At 38.4% G+C, this 18845-nt stretch overlaps 2 protein-coding genes across 6 annotated transcripts in view; one reads left to right on the top strand and one right to left on the bottom strand.

Annotated features, from left to right (window-relative positions):
* LOC105392409 (neuronal acetylcholine receptor subunit alpha-7) overlaps positions 1–10752 on the bottom strand; it is a 70995-nt gene extending 60243 nt beyond the window's left edge. For 3 of the 5 annotated variants that reach the window (XM_038112554.2, XM_048633132.1, XM_048633134.1), the window contains exon 1: positions 10596–10736. In XM_038112554.2, coding sequence (XP_037968482.2) covers positions 10596–10641 — 46 coding nt within the window. In that variant the 5' untranslated portion in view covers positions 10642–10736. Of the gene's footprint in view, positions 1–10595 lie in introns of all 5 variants that reach the window. The other 2 variants (XM_048633133.1, XM_048633135.1) reach the window with 1 other exon arrangement.
* Positions 10753–17618: 6866 nt separating this feature from the next.
* Positions 17619–18791, top strand: LOC119692403 (mediator of RNA polymerase II transcription subunit 27). Its single transcript, XM_038112976.2, has one exon. The coding sequence runs from the start codon at positions 17761–17763 to the stop codon at positions 18658–18660; it is 900 nt and encodes a 299-aa protein (XP_037968904.1). The 5' UTR covers positions 17619–17760; the 3' UTR covers positions 18661–18791.
* Positions 18792–18845: the final 54 nt, after the last annotated feature.

Raw genomic sequence — 18845 nt, 5'->3', positions numbered from 1 at the left:
CGGTAACATGACAGTAACTGAATTAAAGCTGAAAAACCCCATGAAAAATCAGGTACATTTTAATAAAGTAATGCCCACTAACCGGTTAAAAAGTTCGAATATTTGTTCCTTTTTAGATTAAAAAAAAATATATATCGTTCAATAGCTTTTACAAAGCATTAGACACGGATATTTTTCAGAATATCAAGTCTGGCTAGTACGCTGTATCACTCGTTATTATATTCAATTGTACATGTAGCTCGCGATACAGGATGTTCACTGACTTCGCCGCTCTCTACTCCGAGGCGCCGTGACTAGCATTATCCACACTGAGTTTGAAAATCGATTTTGCAACACAATGTACCTTCCATACCATAATGGCCGCTTACACATTGTATCCCGTAGATCAGTTGAGCTACGGGAGCGAGTGGCGGAAAGATTTTACTTACGTCGGTACTGGTGGTTACACTGTACTGACGAAAAACGATTGAAAGGGAGCAATCGGCAAGTTTAATGAAACAAGATAGAGTCCATAAATAAATTAAATTATTTTAATTGTTTTTATGCACAATTTTTAACAAAAACAGTTAGGTACTTGTAAAATGCTATTCGGAAATCAAAACATGATTTGATGAATGTTTGGAAGCTGCCGGATGCTGTATATTTACAATAGTAACTCTTATATAAATGTTGATAGGGATCGTTTTTGTATATTTACTTTGTACGAATAACGGACTAATTAAAAATCGACCTGACATTTTGCTCATACAGTTCGATAATTACGCATTTTGAATATGTAATTGGGCACCTACTAGTTCAGTTTATACATAGGTTTACCTATATGTATACACTGGAACATTATTATAATCTAAACATTTTTTTTTAATCCAAAGAAAAACTTGCATTTCACTCTTAGTTCAACCGATATCACAGACACACCAATGTATACATACAAACATACACACATATATCTATAGAGGTAGATACACTCCACATAATAACAAAACCCGTATATATTGCGACATTTCTATTGGTTGAAAAGAGATTTCAAAACCAAATCACGAGGGTACTTGTTTCTAACAACCAAATTCTAAAAGAATCGTGCAGACATTTCTAGAGATTGGGTCGTTTCGCGCATGGTTTGGCAGGCGGGTAACGAATAACGATAGTCACCGTTACTTGCACTAAATGCTATCTCATTTCACTAACGGCGCGTTAGCGGAGGTTCTACAGCTAAATGTGCCAAGATTGTGGCTTAATTTTGCTGTAGTATTTTTATGCAGTTTTTTATTACAGTTTAAAACCCCAGTTAAACACCGTATATGCGTGATAAAATTGGATAAAAAGCTTTTAATAATGATTGTTACAGTAAATGTTGCTTGTAACTAAATATTAGGCTACTTTGTGCTAAAATACGCTAATATGCTACGAAGTTACCGTCAAGTGCTACGAAGATGCTACGACGTGCTACGAAAGCGCTACGCCGATGCTACGAAACCAATAGCAATGGGATTGTAAGCCATTAGCTTGATTCAGATATTTTTTGACATCTTTGTTAAAATGAGATTTTTCGGAAGTATACATATGCAAATAATACAAATAAGGTAGATAATTAAATATTGAGATGTCATTATGATTCCCAGCAAAAGTACGCTTTTAGTGGTAACACCGCCTTTTGTACTTTTGTGTTAGAATAAGATTCATATTAAAATTGTGTCCTGTTTTTGTGTTATAAAGTATCTATCTATATGTACGATAAGTACACACAAGTACCACACACATTTGGAGAGCGCTCCCGAATATCAAGCACTCGGCTCCACATAAACTGGGTATTCAGAAACAAAACAAGTCACAAGTTACGTAACAACGTCCCGTCAGAAATGGGATTAGCATAAAATATTCAAAATATCTATACACATAGTGAGAGAGGTGAATTACGACTGCGATTCAATTATTGTCGACTTCAAAGTGTTCCTGAGCTTGGGTTAATTGAAACTCTGCTGTAGATGTAGGCGCACAGTTGTTACAATAGCTAATATTGACGTTGTTTGTGTCTCTTTATAATGGAACTCTTTGATCGGAAACTGTTTCTAGCCAGATCCAGCTTTGAATTTATGTATATTTTGTTATGATTGAGGATAATAAAGTGCTCACGACTTTAGTCCCCGAAAGGGTAGTCAGAGGTGACTAGCTTTTCGCTGGACATTTGTACTCACGTCGTTTTTGAATGAGTACAATGTAATAATACCTATAAAATAATTATCTTCATTTTCATTTTAAGTTTCGTTCAAAGCTCTAACTGTAGCTCTCAAGTATTGAGCAAAATGGTTCTTTCTAACAAAAAAGTCAATGAAATAGTCTGCTCGAGACAAATTGTATCAAAAACAAAAAATAAAAAACGCCACAGGGTTAAATGAAGTTGCAGCCCGATTGAATGCAACCAACAAATGGAACAAAAAACCTCACTGACGAGTTTCATCTAGAAATGATTACAAAATGGATACAGAATCTATTTGCAATGACGGTTTTATTATAACCTTTGTCTTTGTATTCATTTCTTTGATGGTTGCTCAAGCTATTGTGTTGTTAAAGCTATTTGTGAGGGTTTTTTGTCTGATAATTAAAATGAGAAAAACAATGCGGTTTTCGACTGTCTTAAGATAATTCAGAACAGAAGTAAATACATTATTGGGCATGTACTCATACTACTCATAAATAGTAACGTGACAGATAGTATTTTACTATTTTACAATATTCAATATAGAAACTATTTACATTCACACACATGCCTGCGAATTTTCTGTATAACAGTGATTGTAACAAAAGTTATTTCCGCAGGTCTTATAGTAAGAGCTGTTTTAATAGAGAAACCCATCATCCACAGAGCACAACCACTCTCAAACAAAACTCATCACGAAGCATAATTTAAATCAACGCACTCCCAAGACTGTATCCTTCCCCGCTCCGCCTGTAGCGCTCTCCACCAGAGTTGTTATGGCACTATTATCCTCTTTGGCACCGCCATGCCACTTCATGTAACTCCAGTATGTCGCCAAGACCTACTCCTGCGCCAACCCTGTGACAACACTCGAGCAACTTTACACGTCTTAATGACTCGCCAAAGCTAGAGGCCGCACGCAGAACTTACCTAGTTCAACTTCACAACGTGTCGAAAACAATACTTACTATCAGTAACTTAGTGTTGTTCAGTTCGAAGCCAAGGAAAATCGAAACTAGGTTACAACACCCCGATAGGTAACAGTTTTATGTTGCATTAGCATATCAAGTGCTCACTGTTTACGATAGAGACCTAACTTTATGTACTTCTTTGTCTGTTTTGTCTACACACAGGCAATAATTGTGGCTCTATTTAATCAGCATTTTTATATCTCTCTGTAATACGGGTAATGAAAGGGAAAAAGATAATAATCCGTCGAATGAGAAACAAAACAATCCGTGGAAATGAACCAGGACGGATTAATTAGTCGATGGAATTATACCGAATATTTCATATGTACTTCGGCTAGGTTCAGTCGTGAAAGAGATAATAAAAGTTATACCTCAGCGTCATTTACGTGTAATGAGTACGCGAGTAGAAGAAAGGGCCCGACGGCACATTTTTTTACTATCGGCATTACGCGGGCTCACGTACTTTTATGGAGATCGAAATTGTTTTCTCAACCGTAAACTATATATTTACCGTAACAAGTTTTTTATACGTCGTATTAAATGAGATATTTCAGTACCTATACGTAGCGTAGGTATACTAGCAAGTGGTATATAAATGGTACTTATATTTTATGAGTTTATATGTATATGTATAAGATTTATTCTTGTTGGCGGGCGCCGGGCGCGCGAGGTGACCGTAAACGCTGTGTGCTCCACATGACAAGTGAGCTGAGAAAAATTGAATATTTACGTCACGGCTCATTTTTACGCAAAATGTATCATGTACCTACCCATTTCACCTGCCTATACAGGGTGTTAACTAGAATGCGTTTGAGCGGGAAATGGGGGTTAGTATTAGTCTAACCAAGCACGTTTCTAAGAAAAAAAACATCAGAATCTCGAATATTTATGTTTAAAGTCTAAAGTAAAGTGGAAAGTTTTACCTTAATCAAAAACATGGTCACCCTACACAAACACATAACCAATGAGACATTCGATTGCAAAAGAACACACACTGTAAATTTGTTATCAACTTCACTTTTCATAATTTATTTGATGTAACTATGATTGTAATTAATTACACAGTAGGTAATAACGATTATTAAATAAAATTGGAATTATTCATGGTGATTAATGACGTACTAATCAACAATTAAACAGCTGATTGTCATAAAGTTTGATAGATCGTACAGAATATAATTTATGACTTTCTAGGAGCTCAAAACAATAATTAAACCTTTTTACTCAGAATAAGGTAAGCGTTTAGTATTCACCCTTGATACTCACCACATTTTATTTTTCTTTTATTACCTAAAGATGCGTACAGACCGGCCCAACGAACGCCCACCGATGGACATTTATCATACATAATACAGGGGCAGATTGAGCAACGAAGGTCAACAAAACCCGTTCGTTGGCGTTCGTTTGGTCGGTCTGTATGCAGCTAAAGTTAAAAGACCACAATGCATAACAGGATGATAACAGGGTCTACTTCAATGACGAATTGGTTTACTTACACTCGCTCATCTCGATTTGTGTTGTGTACTTGCGATTGAGACGTCTTTGATGACGAATAGTACGGAAATCCTCATAATAAGTATGGCCTCACTTTAAATACCAGTAGAATAATAACAATCTCGCGTATCATAACCATCGAGTATTTATGATAGTCATTACCAGTCATTACCTTCTCTGTGGATCTAGTCTGTCGGTCAGTCATTGTTGTTTACTTGTTTACAATAATTTTTTACAATTAAGTATTACCTAAAAGGGAAAAGGTACCTACAATTCTATCTTTTGATTACCAAGCCTTGTTCCTCATTTCGTTTTATGTTGTGCTGTGCTGTGAATACGTGTGACCTATGTTATGAAGCATAAAATGAAAATATTCTGTATTCATAAAAGGTAATTGTGTATCAATAAAGTGATACTTATGGAGTAAAATGAAATGTCTACAATGGATTGGGTACTTTGAGTACCCAAAATCTCGGTAGGTACCTTGACGATGTAGCTCCACGAGTGTGGTGCAGATGCACGCATACTTTTTTATTGACCTTGGCTTTGAATTGTTTGGCCTTGATCTTGGCTTTCAAGTTCATGGTCATTCTGTCAAACGTACCTAAACCTCAATAGGGTGACTATGAAATTTTAAAATGTACTAAATAAAACTGTTTTATGTTGGTCAGCTTAAAGCAAATAAAATACGTTTTTTAATGTCTTATCGTGTTCAGTATCATCAGCTGTATCTACCATTTCCCGCTCCAACGCAATTAAGTTAACACCCTGTATTGTCGTTTTGGGGCCAGATATAATAATTTAGTTAAATTTTCAACTCATTAATGATTAATAGGCGACCTGTCACGTGAGAATAATGTTCAGAGAAAAGCTTGCGCTCTTGCGAGTCACCTCGACAACTCCTTCGGGGATCACATTTATGTGAGCATATATTTAGAAATAAATTGTTATAAAGGTAAATTGTATTCACTACACATTCATTATCATGCACAACAAACGTAACAATTCCTGCGTCGCTCGACAATTAAGCAAGCAGCTCAAAATCAATACCGAGCACTTAAGCAACGTCAAAGTTTGTAGATAAATCTGCGTTGGCACTTAACAGAAGTATAGAACTGTCTTCATTTGTCACTGAATGTTTTATAGCGGGTTGTGAATACAAATATATAGATATACAGCTCTTTTAGACTAATGGCGGGTCGCAGACGAAACTCAGCGTGTGTGTTTGTGACTATTGTACGGGGGTGGTGGCTGGTTTCTGTTTCAACTCTGGCTTCTTGTCCACTAGAGCGGAGAAGACGTGAGAGCAGCTGGCTTGGTTTTGACAAAAATATGCACCCATCATGTACCTGACCTATGGCAGTATACAGGAAAAGACATGTCATATATAGGTACTTTATTTATTTATTTATTTATTTATTTCTTGGAAAACAAACAGCATGCTTAATACATAATGTTACTTATCAAATGAATAGTACATAGGCCAGTAAAGTTTTCACAAACAATAATTTGGTACTTTCGTTGTTACAGAGAAAAAGTATAATTACTTAATACATTTTAACATATTATTAGAACTTAAATATCTCAGTTACTTATATTAATCTACTTAGTTGTAAGTTGTTAATTTGTTTTATAGATTTGAATAACATAATATATAATTTATATACTTACATATATACCTTAGTATAGTATTTATGAATACATACATAAATAATAATATATATATAGGTACAGTAATACTATAAAATATTAATTTTAATTTTACCTGTTAATGTTAATGTTATTACCCTCTTGTTTTGAAAGCAATCTCTTAAAACAGTTTAGGCTTGTATTAAACAAGTCCAGTTTATTATATGTGGTATTATATTTGTTGCACGCTCTTATTATGAAACATAATTTAAATAGCGTTATTTTGTGCTATTATTTAGTTTTACTCAGAGTTACTAATACCGTTTAAACCTGTAAAAGCACTTCATCTGCAACAAAACCCAGCTATCGTCATCAAGTTTAATTTATCATTGCTTGCAACAACACTCGGCAGGACTAACGTATTTAGCGCTCACATAATGCCCCCTGGCGTGGGGCTCGCGGGAGTCGGCGACAATTAGTGCAAGACGCCATGTTGAATCACAATTATACATTTCGTACTATTCTTGACACGCTCTCAGTTTCGCGAGAGTAATGAGTACACAAGGACGCTTGCCAGTCTTGTTGGAATAAGTGATTGTACTTGTTACAGGTTTTTAAAGAATTCCATGGTAGAAATTTGACATGGCAGTTACACCGTTAATCAAAGCTAAACATTTACAAAAACTTCCCGTTTTATTTACGTTATAATTATTATTATTAACTACCTATATGCACTCGCAAAATCTTTTGATTCCTTTTAACATGCAGCCAATAGGCTTAAATGGGGAGTTAATCCGATGAAATAATGCGTAAATTCGAAACCCACAGTAACTCATTCGATTTCCGGTATTGACATATCATTCTCTACTTGACTGCGTTCATCATAAACATCCGTATTTCTGTGCTTACTGTAGTCCGATCAATGCTTGCACAATTACGACCATGTATTTGCAAGTACGCTGTCAATACTTCCAGCAAACACCAGCCATATTTACTCAAAACTTGGTTTAAATCGGTTTACCTACACGTATTCAGGTTGGCTATCTCTGCCTGACCCTCTGGGAGACCCAAAGGTGTAGGGTTAGGAATTAAATCAGAGAAAACAGCAGTTTTAATTACCATTACATAACCCAACTAGCAGTAAGGAAACTGGTAGTTTAACTAACCATAATATACCTTTGTGTTAACCAAATATTACAAGACTCAATCACATTAACAAGTAGGCATTCAAAAGTGATCAAATGAACACGGATGATAAAGGTAATTCTTCAAAGTCGGCCTAATCTAATAATGTTTCGTTTATTTATTACAACATCCATTCTCATTTTATCGAAGAAACCCCAAAAGGAGCGTCGAGAGGCACAAAAGAAACCGAAGTGAATGGTACGAAAATATATATTTTGCCCACATGGAGATAATAATGTGATTGATTGGTAACACTTTGGTCGGAGCGGAGCGAGGAAGCAGACGAGAAACCAACTCAACCAAATTAATAAAGTTGAGCAATCGGACTTTTCAATTCAGTAAATAAAATAATCTGGTTTGCGTCTGTCAATTAAAACTGTTCGAGGTAGTTCGAAGCCTTGAATGAAAATTAATTTCGCTTAGCAACCAAGCTAACTTAAGTTTTAAAAAGCTAGAACGGAATTCGCTGCTCATTGCACTACAGTGTGGCTGCGGGTACTCGTACGAAGCACGTCCCGCGCCGTCGTTTGCTAGCATGCTTATGGGATTGAATCTAAGTTTGAAACGACTCTATAATCGACAAATCGAAATCACTGGTACGTGCCGCCGACTTTGAAACAATATCTGGGGGTGAAATCTGAGATTATCGGCGGCCTCTTTGATGGCAGGGGACGCTACTTGTGTTTTGGCTCGGGCGCGGGTAAAAGTGAGAGGCATTAATTGAAATTCTCGCCGAGAGGCTGCTGTTTGCCGGCACTGAGTGTGATCGCGACGCGTCCGCAAACACTCGGCGACTCTCAGCGCCGCCCGCGAGACCTGCCAATGTTTTGTTATTTGAACTTCAAACAAAATTTTAAATAATAATATTACTTTTCAGTATACTTTGAAATTACTGTGATATTATTTTTTATATCCACTGCGTTAGAGCTTAGAACAACGCGGACTTGGATGTTGTTAGAGAGTCGGTCGAGGCCCGTTAAACATCACATCTACCAACAAGTATGTGACGAACAATTAATTATATATTTATTCTATGGTTAGAATTAATTACATAAAATCGACTATGTTAATTAGAAGTACATAAACTTGCTACAATTCTTTTCTTACGCCAAAATAAGATAGTAGATACGTAGGTACAACGTATTGCGCTATGAAAGGAAACAAAACAGCTACAGTCATGAATATTACAAAAGGTTCTACGTAATGTCGCCTGCATCGCTCGCCATACATTAGCACTGTTTCTAAAGTCTACAGAGCCAAGTAGCGGAATTTACGTTTTTAATTAAACAGGGAAACAGTACCTATATATGTGTATATATATGTGCATGTAGAGTTGGGATAGTAATCTGTGGACTAGCTTTAATTACAGCTGTCCTTCGACGGCTGACCACAGAGCAAATGTTCGGTTCAGAATTACACTCGATACTGTGCCAATTGCGGCGGATTTCTTCTTTTTTCTCCTAATAAAATTGGGCGTCGGACCAGAAGTTTCACAGTTATAGGTTAAGCTAGTTGTGTATTGGATGTGAGAACCACATGTGAATTTCGGAAGTCTATAATATAAGTGTCCAATTGGTATGATTTAACACAAATGCTTATTTTTTGTTCAGGCATTAAAATGTAACTTTTTTCTGTACCAGTGGTTATTGATCGTTCTATTATTATTATAATGATATATTTATCTTATTCATTCATATTTTAATTATGTAGGTACTTAGCGTTTACAGGTTTTGAATTCTTTATTTAAAAACACATACTATTTTCTATGCATACGGCTTAGTAACACTACATAGGCTACATAAAAAACCGCGTATTCATTCTGCACAAAAAAAACTTTACCAGGGTTTAAATTTATGATATAACTATAGATTTATGGAAGTTACGACTGTAACGTCTCTGTGTTAATATATATGTTACGTACATAAAGCTTCTACCTTCACCTACTAGATAAGTTTACGGCACATTCCTTGTCATTTGATATCTGGAGACAGTCGTCTCGAGTGGCTAATGGAAGGGGATGTCAGGACCTCATACATGTAGACCTCAACGACAGGAAAATGATATATGTCCCGGTCTTACTCATACACCTGCGGCTCTGGTGATCAATCTTGTCAAGACAGCTTAAATCTCTTCAAGTAATCACTTTTTTACTTATACTTAATTATGATTTTTGCAAGTTAAGCATCATGAAAAATATTAAAGTTTTTTATTGTTTTAATGATGAAGAAGACTTATGTTGCGATACAAAAAGAATAGCGTTAAGATTTTTTATAGTTTCTAAAATACAGGTTATCTCATGTTACCGTCAATTTGCCGCCAACCATGATAGTAGTTAATTGGCTAAACAAAAGATCGTGTTATGAAGCGTTCTTTTGTTTAAGAAACAAAAGAATTTAAACCGTCCGAAGATTATGTTACTTCTCACTCGAGAACGAGAAGAATGTTACATAAAATAGAAAGTTAATTAACTTAATTGAGCTCAAAATTGTTTCGCTCGGAATAAAGATACTTTTCTGGAACTCAGAAACATGGAATAACTTTTGCTTCGACTTGAATATTACGAGTATATGTGTCATGCTCATGTGCCCATCTGATAAGGCCGCTGTCATCTGACAACTCTGAAATACAAGACAAAGGAACGCCCCGAAATGTGCCAGCAATTTCAGCTATCTACAGAGAATAGAGAATACACACAACCAAGAATCCAACACAGAGGGAATACGATACAGGCAACAGAGACGCTTCTGACAGGAGAATCAGATCGTTATACAAACTCGCGAGAACTGTTAACGCGCAGGGAGATGCAATCGTAAAAGTCTGTTCAGCTTTATAGCCTCGTATATTCAGCCGGAGCCGAGGCCGACGCGCTCGTGAAAAAACTAGGCTTTCAGTAAGCCTCACGTCGGGCGCTGCCGCCATAAATAGGCAGCTACAAGTGGTCCGCTCGCGCCGCTGGAGCCTGTAACCGGGTACCTGCACACGCCGCCGCCGCCGCCGTCGCATCACTCACACAACACCTCAGCTCTCATCTCACCAATCGATTCTCAATCGTCACGGGGTAAACAAACGGGGTGGTGGGCGCGGACGCCTGTTGCTCCGGGGAGGGGGGGGGGGCTCACCGGGCAGCAGGGCCAGCAGCAGCGCGGCCGCTAGCAGCACGGCCATGGCTGCGACGCGCGGGCATACCACACCCGCGCACGCTGCGCTAGCACGCCGGCGCGCTCATGCGGGCTGGCGACGTGCGTGACCGGCCCCGACGGCGCTCGGCGCGGGACTGGCCCGGCCGCCGCGCCCGCCCCGCGCCCCCCGCGCCCCGCCCCCCGCGCCCCCCGCGCCGCGCGCAGCCTCCAGGTGCGCGGTGCCGCCCGGACCGCCACCACTCCTATTGACGGATGCCCCCGGGCCGGCCGCCTGCAGGCTGCACGCCGCTCGCGCCGCGGAGCCCGCGCCCGGGAAGTAGGCCACGCGACACAAGGTCGCTGCACGCCGCCCGCGCCCCCCCGCACTCCGATCCTCTAATCTTTCTCGCTCCCTTTAATGCCCTTTCGTCTCACAACCATTAATACTCGACGCCCTTTGTTTGCAAAATAATACTGTTAAAAATGTCTACAGAAAACGTTGAGAACCATTAAAATTTGGTCTCATTTTTCATTGTCATTACTCAGAAAACATTTGGTTTTATTGAAGGAAAATAGCATTGAAGGTCTGGTCTTTTAACAAAAACGGAATATTATAGCAAAATCGCATACTACTTCGAAGTCGTTATCGTTTAAGATCGCTGTTAGTACATATTAAGCGCTCAGGTTCAGTGCAGCGTGCAGACTGCTACGACGCTGCTACGCGACGTAGCGTGTAGTTTGCTACGAAGTCGTAGCACGTACGTAGCCATCGATACTTTCGTAGCATTAGTAGAAAGAAACCATTATTTTTATCATTGTAGATATTATACAATAGTATAAAAATCTGTATTTATTAAAAAAATACTGTTTATTTTATGTGGCTTGTATTTTATTGCATTGATTACTCTACCAATTGACATGAGTTTTGCAATATTAACAAATCAAATACTAATCAATAATATGAAACTGCACGTAAAATTATATCATCACGACCTATCCCGTCCCCACTTGCAGCAAGCTTGTGCTGAGAGAGTTGTCGGGTAAGTGGGCAACCAGACTGTCAGATGTTTTCACGCTGCCCGAAGGCCTCTGACTAGGCTCAACGACTGCTCCCGAAGCAGCAACCGGGACCCATGGTTTAACGTGCCGTCCGAAGCACGGAAGCGTCCAGAAAAGCACCACTTGAAATTGGTCACCCATCCTATGGCTGACCATGCCAGTTGTTGCTTAACCTCAGTGATCAGTTACGATCACTGAGGCCCGCTCGACTAAGGACACTAATATATTATTTAAACAAGAAAACGATAATAGATTAAAGTATTAAAATCCCTTTCTGTTTCATTTCACTTAAGCAGTAACCACCTTCCACCGTTTTACCTGCGAAAAATAACGTGAACGGGTAGGAAGATCTCACTTAGCCTGCGCCTAAAATAATACAAACATTGAGAAGCTTTGAGGCAATCACCCGCAGCCAAGTGAGCCGAGCAACATCATCCCATCGCGGTGCAATAAGCGACCGAGATCTGACACAGAGGGAGGTGGTGTAGTGACGGGACTTGCAAGAGAAAAAAAGGGGAAAACAGGGAGTTGCGCTTACAAGTCTTTCAATCGCTAAAATAAGTACGCGTACGATGTTTCGCCCACGTGATATTGCCTCGATGCCCCGAGTCTCTATGTGTTTATACTTACTACATTCAGTCCTTGTCCTTCAAATACAAAAAGACAAGCAAAAACCGGATGTCCTAAACTTTAATATAAAGAAATATATTTACTGTTCTCGATGCAGAAATGAACTCAGCAGTATGCTATGGAGCTTAAATGTCAATAATTATAAGACTACTAGCTGTTCCCGCGAGCTTCACTTCGCCTTAAAAAGTTTTCCCGTGGGAATTCCGGGATAAAAAGTAGCCTATGTTCTTTCTCAGGGTCTAGACCATATGTATACCAAATTTCATTCAAATCCGTTCAGTAGTTTTGGCGTGAAAGAGTAGCAGACAGACAGACAAAGTTACTTTCGCATTTATAATATTATATATCACGTTAGTTTTGTCAAAATTTTCTTTGTTTTTTCGTGGACCACATGACGTGGACCTATGATTTATTTATACATTCAAAAGATTAGAATATGCGCCAGAAGATTAATCTAGAGACAGACTACTAAATAACAAATTAATAAGCTTAATATTACTTATAATTAATTACTACGCTAGTGTTTACTCAAAAAACGCACCCGATCCAAACTGAAGTTCACTGTCCTGTAAAGTAGCTGTGACTGTACTCACCTTATTTATACTGGGAACGTTACTCGAGCGGCGTATTTACCTGCCCTTTTCGGGAATAGCATTGTATAGGCTGTAGGGAAAGAAGAAATAAGATTACGTATATTAGAGCGATACCGCACTCTCACTGAACGGGGTAAAGCGATATATCGGAAGCTGATCGAGCGCGTAACGAAAATATTACGGTTACGCGATGCAAAAGCAAAAGCATAATTTTTTGAACTCACTGGGGTAGAAGTAGATTAAAATCAACGCTTTTATAAAATACTTTGGCTACTTGCGTTATGTACCTATACTTACATAGGAAATATTGCTGATGTATTTCCATACAAAACCCAAAGTACTTAGCTAAGTACAAAAAGACCAAAAATTCCAATAGGATATTGTCAACAGGAGATCATGCGACGAATGCAGTGAATGTTTCTGTGACATTTCTGAATGTATGAATGTACAGCTGAACACAAAAGAGTAGAGATTAATGTTTTTGGAACTAAACAGATTTAAACCTGGCAATAAAAAAAAACTTGTGATTTGTGGTCTGTTTCTATGGTTTGAATGTCAAACTCGCCCTGTTCCTGTATAAACAAATCGAATTTTGCTTAATTTTGGAGTTTTGTGGATTGTTGAGTTTGTTCACGAAGTGAAAATGAATAAAACCATTCGCAGCGAAGCTAGACAGATGATTTACAGCGTTTACCTACGATGTTTGGCGGAGAATGAGGCTGGAGAAGTATTAGTCAATATATACGATGTTTATGAAAGAGCAGCGTTTTATACTGGTGAGTAGGTACTTAATTTCTAACCATTAACATACATTGCTTATATTTCTTGTAAAAAAGTACTATTTTGATGTAATAGAATGCCTTTCAATGTGTATTTGTTATTCTTATAGAGGTTAGAAAATACTAGTGTCAAACGTTACATGACATCAGGGTCTGGATGCTAATGTTGTCAAAACATCAGGTCTAGATACTTTTTTACTAACCCCCGACTCAAAAAGGGTATCGATAAGTTTTACAGCTGTAGGTGTCTATGTGTGTCGGTCTCTCCGTGTAGAGTACCTATTGTAAAAATATGTGTAAGAATATGTAATGCCGAGTTGCAGCAAGGGACTTTAAGCTAATGTGGACATTAAATCTATGTCTGTCTCTTTCTGTCCGTATACTGTCACTGTCAAAGCAAGGCAACAATACATTTAATGCCGACATTAACTTAAAGATCCTTTCTGCAACTCAGTGTAAGAGTCGGTATAAATTCTCCAGACATAATAATTTGCAAGTCACTGCTTTTCTGACCAATTAAATAATTTGTTGCAGGAAAATCGGTAAACACAGTTTTAGAAGAATTGCCGGGGCACATTTGAACTTTTTCCTGAGCAAGAAAAAACTGTAATAAAATATCGATGTGTGATATTTTATTTTATTTTATTGAACAATATGGTACACAAAACAGCAATTAATCGTAACATGAGAAGAGGTATTCATATATATAATTAAGAACTAGATTAACTACCTAGGTATGTATACACATCATGAAAATCTTAAGCTAACACAAGTTTATAAGTATACAGCAGCAATGCTTATACAAAATTAAATAATAGTAAATCTATATTATACAAGTAATTATTCAAGTTTTAAGCTTCGAACTAGCGTTTTAAATTTATATACTCTTGGATCGAAGACATCAACATCACAATCTTTAGAGCAGGCAAACTCATTATACAGACGGCACATTCTTACAATTGGATTGAAAAAAGATATATTATTGTTACAACTTTGGATATGGAATGGTTTAGGATGACGGAGGTTAGGTTTTGCGTTAAATTTTATTAAGGAGATCAAGTTGGGAGAGTTTATAAAGGAATGTATAATTTTGTGAAGGTTTATTATATCATGCTGTTTCCGACGAATATAAAGGGGCGTTACATTAAATGTTGTCATTCTTTCATTGTAGGATGACAAGCTACGGCCATAGCCCGATTTGTGACTTACAATCCTTAGCATTTTTCTTTGCACACCTTCAATCCTTTTGGAGTGTATCTCGTAATTTGGTGACCATATAGTAGAGCCATACTCAAGCGTGCTGCGGACAATGGCATTGTAAAGATAGATGAAGCTGTGAGGATTTTTAAAGCCTTTTGACGACCTAACTATGAACCCCAGCATACTATACGCTTTGTTAATTATATAGTCATAGTGATCTCTAAATGTAAGTTTATTGTCAAAAAGGATTCCAAGATCCTTCACGACAGTTTTACGTTCCAAAGTCTGGCCCTCTATCGCGTAATCATATTTGATGTGACTTTTTTTATTAGTAAATGTTATAATGCAACATTTACGCACATTGAGGTGCATAAAGTTTGCATTACACCATTCTGATATCGTATCAGCGTCATTTTGTAGCAGGGTACAGTCAAAGTCTGTTTTGATGCTATGAAATACTTTTAGGTCATCTGCATACAAGAGACACCTACACGATAACCTATCTATGAGGTCGTTAATAAAAATTACGAAAAATAAGGGGCCTAAATGAGATCCTTGTGGAACCCCGGAATCTATTAAAACGGGTGAGGATTTGTAACCCCCCAGAGCAACCAACTGGCTTCTTTTGTGTAGATATGATTCCACCCAACGGAGAAGGCTACCATGGACTCCATAACACGACAATTTGACACAGAGCAAAGAATGATTTACTTTATCAAATGCTTTTTTAAAATCGGTGTATATGGAGTCCACTTGTCCTCTTTCATTAAACGCTGAAGACAGGTAGTCTCTATACTCCAGGAGATTACTCAAAATGGATTTACCTTTAACAAAACCATGCTGCTGTTCATGCAAGTAAGGCTTAACGTGACTAAAGAATATATCATATACGAGCGATTCAAATAACTTGGCGATGCAGGATAAAATACTAATTGGTCTGTAGTTTTCACAATTGGTGCTATCGCCAGCCTTGTGTATAGGCACAACATGAGCCAACTTCCAGCATGATGGAAAAATTCCAATTTTAAGCGAGCGGTTAAATAGTAAGGTAAGGGGATAAGACAACTGATCACAGCAATTTACAATGAATTTAGAAGGAATGCCGTCGGGCCCTGCGCCTTTATTAGGATCTAGAGTTTTGATTTTATTAATGACTTCAAATTCACATAATTTAATTGTAGATAAAGTGTCGTTTATAATTGTTTTCAGCTGAAATTCCGGAATAGGTAAGTCTGTTTTTTCAAAGACAGATGTAAAGTATTCGGATAAGAGTTCAGTAATACCCTGGCTATCCGACGCAGTTTTATCACCAAGATGCATACTAGGGGGTAAAGTCTTTTTACCTTTTCTATTGTTAATGAACCTCCAAAAAGACTTAATGTTGTTTTCTAAGGAAGCTTCTGTAGAATCAATAAATTGTTTGTAACATGATTTAATTAATGTTTTAGCCCTGGTACGGAGCAAAGAATACGTATCATAGTCCCTTGGATTGCCGTACTTTTTATACAGCCTGTGGTATTTAAGTTTTTCATTCAAGCAGTGTTTCAGAGAAGGACTAAACCAGACTGGGTATATGTGAGAGTCATCTTTGCTAAGGGGCGTATATTTGATAATGGTGTTATGTATTACTTCGTAAAAAGATTCTACGGCTGAATCAATGTCATCATCAGACAGTACGTCATTCCAGTCAATTGTTGCTAGTTCAGAACGTATTTTATTATAGTCTGCTTTTTCAAAATTTAAGCGAAATCGTTTTTTTGGTTTAATGCCTTTAGGGGGTACTATACTATACTATATATAGGGGGTAGGATACTATCACTTTTCTCCTATAGTAATTACATAATGGGATAACCAACACATGTTTCAGTGCAAAAAAACATTATGAAATACACAATGAAATAAAAGTTACAGTTGATTTGATTTAATGAAATTCATTCAAGACTGCCCCCCTCTCCCCTACTAATTTCTTCTCTTAACATAAACCTCCCCAAAAAGTCGCATTTTATAATTAGTAAATATTTGAAACATTTCTCGTTTAACAATCTTCGTCATTCTGTGTAGAACATCGTCATCGTCAGCGTAACATGCTTCGTCAAAGTGAAAAGTAAAATTAAATTAATCTAATAATCCGCCACGAGTCATACCTGGCCCAAAAGTACCCATAATGCTTGCAGCGTTACCTCTTTCTCGTTTTGATTTTTTCTGCTAAAGTATCGTGATACTTTTGTCCGTTTTCTATACTATAATAGTGTGGCCACTTTCTTAGATTGCAACGCCCTCAATTATTCTCTACTCTTTTATGTTCCATTGTAGTTACCTAACAGTACTTATCTACTTTTAGCTGAATTATTACTCGTCAATTCGTTTGTTAATTTCATCATAATCAGCTTTTAATTCGTAATTGTCCACTCGTTGACGCTCTATCGTCTTAGTACCACCATCACCGGCCCACTACCACCTTATTTTGCACATTTTGAGAGGAATGTCGATTACCTGAGTACACTGACGAATTTCAAATTTCCCTAGCATTTTCCGCGGAGCAACTTTTTCGGTGGACCAATCCAAGTTTCTAAAGAATTAGTTTATTTTAGCATGGAGCGCCATCTTGTGTGCAGCCTGTGAATTACAACATTGGTAATTATTATTCCGAGATAACAGCAAGCCAAACCAAGCCGTCACCGCCTCGTTGAAAAATTATAAATACGAACGCAGCCTATACTTGAGCTTGTCAAGCCACTGTCAAAACTGACAGGCATGTCATTAATGTCATCAAAATCAAACTTCAAAAAGCAAAACATAAAAATCATAAGAATTCGGGCATTTGTACGTTTCTTCAAGTTTCTTGTTTAGGTAATGAATAAAAAATATAATAGCTAATCTCTCAAAGAACCCAATTATTCCAAAATGAACCCCTCCATCAATGTGGAACAATTAAACTCCGCGCTCACGTCGCTTAGAACACTGCGGTCGAGCGTAAGCCAAGTGTTTGAGGCTCTATCGAACGGTCTCCGAGCTGACCACGGGGAGGATGGCAAGGAGAAGTTCCTTCTGGAGCTGCAGGAGCTCCTGAACAACGTGAACATCAACCTCAGGGACTTGGAACAAACGACAAACGGGCTGCCGATACCGACCGGGTCCTTCAACCTGGGTAACACCACGTACCTGAGCCAAGAGACCACGCAGGACCGCCAGGCGCTGTACACGCAGCTCGTCAACAGCTACAAGTGGACCGACAAGGTGCATGAGTACAGTAGCTTCGCCCACAGCATCCTCAGCCAGAACTCGTTGCGGCGGTCGTACGCCAACTCCGGCAGCACGAAGCGGCGCGGCAAGCTGCAGAGCAACCACAACGTGCCGCCCGGCCAGGTCGACAACGTCATCAACACCATCGACCGCTCCTACACTGACATGAAGATCACTATATCCAGACCCTATGCAAGCAATGCTGTTGTACAAATCTCACTCGGCCATGTATTGAAAGCTGTTGTAGCATTCAAAGGCTTGCTGATGGAATGGGTGATGGTGAAGGGGTATGGAGAGACACTGGATTTGTGGAACGAGTCCAGACATAATGTGTTTCGGAAAGTGACTGAAAATGCTCATGCTGCAATGCTGCACTTCTACTCTCCAACTTTGCCAGAGCTGGCAGTGCGTTCATTCATGACCTGGCTGCACAGCTATGTGAACCTGTTCAGTGAGGCCTGCAAGAGGTGCGGCTGCCACCTCCACCACACCTCCCTGCTCCCACCAGCGTGGCGGGACTTCCGCACTTTAGAGCCGTTTCATGATGAGTGCAAACAGTAGCTAACGTGGTATTGAATGGGAAAGTTCACTGTCTACTTACTGAGAGAAGACTTTAAACTTTCCCCTTCAAATACCTAAAGCTGGAGTTGAGTGAAATAAAGACTATTAAATTGGTTAACTATCAATATAATATGTAGTGTAACTATTAGCTATAAGTGTAATGTATTTTAAGGTACCTATCATTA

This window comes from Plutella xylostella, chromosome 5 (genome assembly GCF_932276165.1).
Source record: "Plutella xylostella chromosome 5, ilPluXylo3.1, whole genome shotgun sequence".
NCBI lineage: Eukaryota > Metazoa > Arthropoda > Insecta > Lepidoptera > Plutellidae > Plutella > Plutella xylostella.
This window is presented reverse-complemented; position numbering and strand designations above follow the sequence as displayed.

Coding starts and splice junctions, on each gene's coding strand:
- LOC119692403 (XM_038112976.2), top strand. CDS start 17,761: ATGAACCCCTCCATCAATGTGGAACAATTAAACTCCGCGCTCACGTCG.